This window comes from Lissotriton vulgaris, chromosome 5 (genome assembly GCF_964263255.1).
Source record: "Lissotriton vulgaris chromosome 5, aLisVul1.2, whole genome shotgun sequence".
Lineage (NCBI taxonomy): Eukaryota > Metazoa > Chordata > Amphibia > Caudata > Salamandridae > Lissotriton > Lissotriton vulgaris.
Genome location: NC_141693.1, coordinates 1,187,113,030 through 1,187,121,741, shown reverse-complemented (window position 1 = coordinate 1,187,121,741; position 8,712 = coordinate 1,187,113,030). Strand labels below are relative to the sequence as shown.

The 8,712-nt window shown below is 42.8% G+C and overlaps 1 protein-coding gene across 9 annotated transcripts in view; it reads right to left on the bottom strand.

Annotated features, from left to right (window-relative positions):
• Positions 1–4,701: 4,701 nt before the first annotated feature.
• Positions 4,702–8,712, bottom strand: part of LOC147712238 (scavenger receptor cysteine-rich domain-containing protein DMBT1-like) — a 685,888-nt gene continuing 681,877 nt past the window's right edge. For 7 of the 9 annotated variants that reach the window (XM_086922971.1, XM_086922973.1, XM_086922972.1 and 4 more), the window contains 2 exons: positions 7,185–7,573; positions 4,702–5,123 (listed from right to left, as the gene is read on the bottom strand). In XM_086922971.1, coding sequence (XP_086779097.1) covers positions 4,874–5,123; positions 7,185–7,573 — 639 coding nt within the window. In that variant the 3' untranslated portion in view covers positions 4,702–4,873. Of the gene's footprint in view, positions 5,124–7,184; positions 7,624–8,712 lie in introns of all 9 variants that reach the window. The other 2 variants (XR_015295985.1, XR_015295986.1) reach the window with 1 other exon arrangement.

The window sequence follows — 8,712 nt, the reverse complement described above, 5'->3', positions numbered from 1 at the left end:
AGATGACCCTGCGGTCTCCCTTTTTAATTAAACCCTTGACATCACTGACCTGACCCAACTCTGCCTTGCCCCCACTCACATCAAAGGCGCCACCCTAGATGCTATCCTGACGAACAAGGACTCGGCCTCTCTCGCGAGCATAACATTGGTTGATTGGTCTGATCATCACCTCATCCTCTTCACCCTAAACAGCCCCTCCACTCCCCCCGCCCCTATCAACACTTTTCCCAGAAAACCCACTCGTAACCTTCACCTCATCTCACCTGAGGAACTGGAATCAGCAATTAAAACTCGCTTACTCCTTCCCCCACCCTCTCTTGGCACCAATGATCTCACTGATCTCTATAACAAATCCATCCTTGATGCCCTTGACTTAATTGCCCCCATTAAGTTAAAAAAACAAAAAAAATCCCTCCAAAATCCTGGTTCAACGTTGAACTCAATAACGAAAGACGGACCCTCAGACAATCGGAAGGCGCCTGGAGGAATCATCCCTCCTCTGAAAACCTGGCCCTACTGAGATCCAACAGAGCTCATTACAAAAAACATATCTTTAACGAAAAAGCCACCTTCCTCCGGTCTCAACTTGACCAGGCCAGAAACCGTCCCCGGGAACTGTTTAACATTATTAAAAAACAACTTCCTCTGGCCCTCCTAAACTTGCAGCCTCTGTAAATAGATGTGAAGAAATTGCCAGTTTCTTTTCAAACAAAGTCAACTCCATTGAACAATCCTTCTCTTCCCCTCCTCTCTCGCTCCAAACTCCCTCCATCCAACCCACCTTACCTAATAGGCCCATCTCACCTCCTTCCCCCTCCCTCTCTCCTCTCACCTATCAACCTCCCCCATCCAAATCTCATTCCCCAACACTTCCAATTCACCTACTTCCTCCTCCCCCACGCACCACGACTCCACCCTACCCCTCCCTTTTCTCACCCCGCAGGCCTCTTCCTCTACATTTTTCCTCCCTAAAAATAACGCTTCATGGAATGTATTTATTCCTACCTCGGAAACCACTATCATCAACATCATTGCCAAACTCAAACCGTCCTCACATTCTAATGACCCCCTCCCCGCCCACTTAGTTCAACAACTTAAATACATCATTGCCCCAATTTGGACCGCTATCATCAACTCCTCACTTTCTTCTGGCTACGTTCCAGCCTCCCTACAGCTAGGTCAAATCTCCCCTATTCTAAAAAACCCTACTGCCGATACTAACGATCTGAACAATCTACGCCCTATCTCCAACCTTCCCTTCCTCTCTAAAGCCCTTGAAAAATAGGTTTTGTCACAGCTAGACAACCATATCTCCTCCTTCAACCTACTTGACACCTTCCAATCGGCGTTTAGAAAAGGATGCAGCACAGAAACAGCCATGCTCAATATTACTGATGACATTAATCGCTCTCTTGACAAGGGCGATCCTCCCTACTAATCCTCCTGGATCTCTCGGCGGCATTTGATACCGTACACCATCCCACCCTGTTGAACACCCTAAAAGTTCGCTTTGGTCTTAAAGGCACTGTACTCCAATGGTTCACTTCCTTCCTTCAGAACAGATCCCAACAAATTAAACTTAGTCACTGCCTTTCTAAACCCCAACCTGTCGCTCTCGGAGTCCCACAAGGGTCTATCCTCTCTCCGACCCTTTTCGACCTCTTTATGGAACCCCTCACTCTCATTCTCAAACAAGCCAAAATCAGTTACCACCTATATGCCGATGACACCCAACTATACTACAAGATCAAAACCCACAATGACATCCTTCACCTCAATGACACTCTGTTGAAAGCCCAAGCTTGGTTCCACCTTAATCATCTCAAACTCAATCCTAAAAAAACTGAAATTATCCTTTTCACTCCTAAACTCAACTCCCTACCCATTCAACTCTGGACTAAAGACATCACTGCCCTTAAATGCTCCCTCTCCACCTCTAATTCGGTAAAATTCGTGGGTATCAGCATTGACCAGAACCTTACCCTCATCCCCCACATCAAAAATACAGCAAGAAGTGCTCTCTCCATCCTACACCACCTCAAAAAAGTTAAACCTTTTATTCCAGCTGATGATTTCAAAATTGTCGTACAATCTCTTGTCCTATCCAGGATCGACTATGGAAACGCCACTCTGGCAGGCACCCCCAAGGTCCACCTGGCACCAATTAAATCTGTCCTCAACATAGCCGCCAGACTTATTTCTGACTGTCAAAAATTCGACCACATTTACCCTGTCCTCAAAAACCTGAACTGGCTCCCAATCGAAGGTCGCTCCACCCACAAGATTGCTTGCATTACCCATAAAGCTCTTCACCAAGACACCCCCTCTTACCTGTCAAGTAAACTACAAAAAGCAGGGAGCACTAGATCGCTGAGAAGTACTAACGCCCTACTCCTTAACCCTCCCAAACTTAAATGCAAAAAGACCCAATCTCGTGCATTCTCTGGTAATGCCCCCACTATCCGGAATGCACTACCCAAAGACCTTCGATGCAACCCCTCCTATCCTCTCTTCCAAAAGAGACTCAAAGCTCTTCTCCTCAATAAATACTGGGGATCTTAATTCTTACTGACCTTGAACTCCCTCATCTCCCATCTGTCACTCTCTCTCTCTGTCACCCTACATTCTCCCCCTCTCATCTCACCCTCCCCCCTCCTCACCCTCTCCCTTAGCGTTATCCTCAACTCCCCCTGCTCCACCTCTAATCTGCTCTAACGACCACTTCTCTCACTGTATCTTGCCCATTTCTAACTGTTTATTTTACTTAATATGTACCTGCTCTGTTCATTTGTCATCACTATGTAAAGCGCTCTGATACTCTCGGGTCCAGCAGCGCTATATAAAACTTTTTAAATACATAAATAAATACACATTTTTGGTACTCTGGGGGGTGGAAGACATGGTGGTTCATGCTGTGGTACCTCTTTTAAAGGCGGCGGTGCCTTTGATAAAGGCACCGTAATGGGAACGCCTCACAAGTTTCTTTCATAGCATGGACTATAACGTCCAGCCGTGCAGGAACTGTTGTGCAAGCACACAGTGGGGCACATATTGTGCCCCCCTGTGTGCATATACAAGGCACAGAGGTACAAGGGTGCCCTGTAGGGTCACCTTTGTTTCCTCTCCGCCATAAAAACCCTGGTGGAGAGGAAACATATAATATGCTTGGCAGGGTCACTGTGGTCCTGCCAAGCATATTGCAGCCTCTGACTGCCATGACACCACTAGAGAACAGCGGTTCCCTGGTGGCAGCAGCAGTCTGACCGCCCAAGTCTTAATGGGGCAGTCCGACTTCCGGTGCGGTGGTGGCTGGACCACCACCACTGTGCCACCACGAGTCTGGCAGTCCTTGGACCACCAGGTCTTGTAATTAGGCCCTTTGTGCTTACTTTTTTAATTTTCTGAAGGAGGGAGAGTTAGTTTAGATTCTTTTAAAACTGTGTTGTGAACTGACCAGATTTTGTTTATTATATTGGCAAGATTAAGCCCCTTCCATATTAAGGGACATATTCATGGGAAAGTCACACACAAAGTTGCTGTGCTGCCTGACTGCCAAAGGGCAGGGATGCGCCATATTTAAAAGAATACGTTGAATTCTTACATGGTGCAATGGTGCCAGTGTTGCATACACAATTGTTTTTGTGCAGGAAAGGGGCACCTTCCAGCACAAACACAATCCATTGAGGCATATCCCTATTTCTATGTGTGCTGCAGAGTGTTGTGTTACTCTGCTCTGGGAAGGTGTCTGATGCGCGTAGCATGGGTGCTCCCATGATTTTTGCTGGATTCCTAAATTTACCAAAAGTGCAAGACCTGGGAATGCGCCATAAAAATATGCCTCCCAAGAGAGGCGTAATGAGGAGAAATATCAAGGAAATCTTTGATATTTCTCCTTGTTACGCCTCTCCTGGGAGGCGTATCTTTTTGGTGCATTCCCAGGCCTACCACTTTTGGGAAATCTTTGATATTTTTGACATACATGCAGTGAGGTTGCTTTGGCAGTGCTTGCTCCCTCACACTCCTCCTACCTGTCAATATCAATGTCTTCCCCATCTACCTATTATTTACAGTATTTTATCTGCTAACCCCATCACTTTAAAATTAAATCATTTTTGCTTTAATCATGTTCTCTCTTGAAAGCGATACAGCTCTGTTCCAAAAAAAGCTTTGTATTGCCGATGTTGAATTGCCTTTGTATACAAATAAATTGAAATAATACAAATTAAATTAAACAAAACAAAATGCCTGGACACTCCCAAGGTGGCAAACATGATAATGGGCCTTGGCTGCTCTATAAATTTCAAAAGGGATGACTGTTCAATCAAGCCCCTTATGTCAATGTAGAAGCAATAATGGTTAAAGGGCACACAAACATATTAACCAGCAGACTTTGGATGTGGAAATGCTGCATAAAATGAAATGACCCTCTTTGTGTGACAGTATGTATAGGAAATACATATCCTGTTATGCACAATGGATGAACCCCCTATAAAAATAGATCTGAGTGATGATTTCTCAGTAGATATTTTCAGGTATGTGCTGTTGTTGATGATTTTTATATATCTGACAGTGTGTTTCTGACAAAGTCATATCTCCAGAGTTGACTATTCAGATTGAATATTATCATGGATTCGTTAACACTGTTCAATTACAAACAATTTTAATGAATAAAGCAACTAATAATGATCGCAATACTTGGAATAATGCAAAAATAATTAGTGCCCATTTTATTTATCAATTTAATTATATAACATTGTACGAATCATTTGGAAAATATTGTGGTGTAGGTATGAACCACCAAACAGATTCTTCTAAAAGCTCCTATAATGCATGAACTAAACATCAGGGTCCCGATCTTCTGGTGCTGATTGCTTTATTTTTTAAGCTGAATGGGTCCCACAATGATGTTTGCTACTGGGTGGTTCTCTTCTGGAGACCTCTTGCGTCTTGCCTGACAACCCTGGCGGCAACGAGATGAGTAATCGCTCACACGGCACACCACCATTTTACACTGCAGGTAGATCAAGGGATGCCTGCTCAAAAACTTGAAGGCTCGGAAAGCAAATCGAGGCTTGCTCCTGTAGGGAGAGTTGATGGAGCGGTAGGTAGAATCTCGAACACACCTGAGGGAGCAAAAGTAAAGTTATTGACTTCTGCATCTTACAAAGCTGAGTCCTATTATGCAAAACAGGACAATATGGACCTTAGCGTGCTTAACTACTACAAGCATCAAGAGTTTGTTGAAATGCTAAACGATTGAAACTGATTATACTGGAAGAAACTGATTATACTGGAAGAGCTTTCTACAGTGAGCCAGCAAGCAGGCCAGTAAAACTGAGAAGCATGCATATTTTATTTCTTTGACTAGATATTTCATCATACATTTTATATATTTTTTTCAAATGTTGCCATCTCCATCACTTGACAATCATCATACCCTTGTATATATGGGCCATTTCCTAATAATACATAATTGTGTTTCTCCAAAGGAAGTGGCCATCTGCCTTTTCTAGTAAATTCTATATTAGGATATTTTGAGAAAAGTATGTGGCATACCGATCAGTGACTCTCATAATGATTAGTATCAACTTGGGGCCATATTATCAAGAAAGGGCGATACATTATCGCTGCTTTTATCGGCAGGAAACTGCCACTATAGTGGCGAGATAATGGGCTTGATAATATGCCGTTGGGAATTCCCATAAAAGCCCAGGTTAACACCAGAACCAGGGCTTCTATGGGAATTTACAAGGGCATATTATCAAGCCCATTAACGCAACTTTAGCAGCAGTTTCCTGCCGATAAAAGCGGCGATAATGAATCGCCCTTTTTTGATAATATGGCCCTTAGTTTTCACATTTTATTCCGGGTGCTATTCCAGAAGCAACTTCAAACAATATAAACAAATATTGCGGCCAACTTGATGACTCATTGCCAACGGTCAGAATTTGACTGATAACACTTCTTAAATAAACATTTGAGGGGAGAATAACAACTATGGAGAATTTTTATTGTAAATATATTTAATCAAAGATATTTTTGATGGTCCTGTAAGATTTTATTTTGCTTCTCTTCTAAAGCTGTGGCTTTAGAAAGATTTTTGTTAATCATTATATTAAATAAACATGTTATATAAATACAAGTAGGAGGGCACTCTCAAGTATTTTTTGCCAGGGGAGAGTCAGAGGCCCCAAGGCGTAGCCTAATGTCCTATTCCATCAAAATCAATGACTACCTAGGAGTGTCCTCCCATTGGATATTATGGCTTTTGTAAATCGGACCTTTTAAGTTTAGGATAAAAATTAACAAAATGACGAGTCACATGTGCCTTCTTATACGATCAAAGGCAATACATTGAAACAATACTTAAAATAAATATTATTTAAAATTAGCCACCTCCTTAAAAACAAATACTTTAAAATCCTGTGATAAATGTTATGAATGACAGAATCTGTAGACGGAGTACGCTTTCAAATAATAATGCAAACTCATAGAAATGATTGTTTTGGTGACATTTATTTTCAGGGACTTTTACCAGTATATTTATCGGGTGTACATGGCTTGTGGGGTGACGCCTCAGTGTGACTTGGCAGAATATTAGCTGCAGTGGAGGATGTATCTACACAAATGTATTAGATAGAGGCATCTCATATACAAAGCCTTCTCAGCAATGCAGCATGCTCTGTACTGAGATCCTGTGCCTGAGGGAGTTGGTGGAGTGTTCCTAAAGTTTCCCTTGCACACTCATGGTACTTTGATCAGCTAAGGCCTGCTGTGCAGCTTCGGATTGTCTATAGTTGTGAAAAAGCATTTTTGGGAAGGATCAGCTCAAAGACCACTTAGATGAAAAAACCCTGAAATGAAAAAATTAATAGTTATGGTGGGAAATGAAGAAGAGAAGAGTTTTGGGCTCAGGTCTGAGTTGTTTACGTATGGCGCTGTCTAACCAAAATGTGACTGGTAAAACAGGAAGAGTTTAGTCAGAGAGTGAATGCCTTTATCCATTAACTGATTCTATTGTAGGTGAGGGGTTATCGAAGTGGCTCAGGAAATTATATTTGCAATATAGTATATAAACGTTTTTTCTGCTTTGCCTTGTTTACAGTAGCGGACGAACACTGAGAAAGTGGGTGACTTTGTTGTCATTTCTAAAGAATGTAAACAGTGTATGAATGTACACTTACCCACTCCGGATTAAATCATAGGTCTGGGATGTGAAGTCCAAGTGATCTGGAGAGGCCATACATGTGTCTAGAAACACCTCCAGGTCTGGGTCAGAGCTATGAAGAGACACCTGAAGGTATAACTCCTGGTTCAAGCTGACGCGGTATGGTGACTCGTAGATGGGGTACTGGAAGGACTGTGAGTTGAAGAAGGAAATGCTCATGTCATATCGCCCATACTGCAGCTTGTTGATCTCAATCGTGTCATTTGCCAAGTATTGGACTTCCACCAATGAGTCCTGGTTCATGCGGCAGCGCAGAGTCACGTATAGCTTCTTCTGGCGAGTAATGAGCGTAGCAGGTGGGTGCGCACGGATGGTGTTGGAGTAAATAATAGTGTTTCTGTCCACCTATAAATTAACAGCGTGTTAGTATTCTCATCAGTCTCTTTGGCGTTCCTCTGAAAGAGCAAATGACTTAAAGCTGAATAACAATACTGATATTTTAGCTTGTCAACGTTTCAACTGGACTCTAATGCTGGAAATTCACCCAGAAAGACATATTATGTAGGGCCGGCTTTAGGGCAGTGCGACAGGTGCGGCTGCACAGGGCACTAACCCGTGACAGGGGCGCAGACCTCAGGGAGGACGCTGTGTTAGCAATATCTTGTGATAGGAGAGATGAGGGGCACTTTTTGCCAGGTGATAGTGGGAGAATCCAAGGAAGCAGTCACTGGGTGTGGTGAGAGCCAAAAGGGATTGTCGCACTGGGCACCACCAGTGATAACTGGACATTTCTACTCGAAGAAATTAGCTATGAAAACATGGAATTTCACTGAAACGTTTGTATTCTGCCAATATACACCAAAAGTATGTTCCTTAATGTTGAAATTGTGCACACTTTAGACAAAATTGCTGATCTTGCCTAAATTGTAGGCAATATTTTAGTAATCTTAAATGTACTGCGTTCTCATCCTCTAGATACCCCATCTAGGTTGGGCAGCGTAGCAGAGACGGAAGGAGCAGCATTGAATTGGACTTTTATTTCAGTGATTGTAATATTTTTTTTAAGAATACAGGGGCATATTACCAAGCAATAGCGATAATATTCGCTATTGCTTGGTTAGCGTGAAAAAATTATCGCTGAGCTGCGGCGATTTTTATCGCAGATAAACCTTGGTATTACCAAGGTTTATCGCAAATGCGATAAAAATCGGCCGCAATGCATGAATATCGCTGAAATGTCAGCAATATTCATGCATTAGTGAGCTAATGCTCTTAGCCATGTTATCCACCTCCCATTGGATAACATGGCAAATAACTGCTCAGGGCAGGTGTTAGCTCTTGGAGATATTTGCGCTTAGCGCGAATATCTCCAAAAGTTGGTAATAGGAGATAGTGATGTTAGCGACTGTTTCCAGTCGCTAACATCTTGGCACGCCCACTTTGCATGTCATTAGTGATAAATATCACTGACATGCAAAGTGGGGCCCAAGATGGTTGCTATCTCCTACTAGCTGTCGCTAACTGGTGTTAGCGACAGCTAGGTA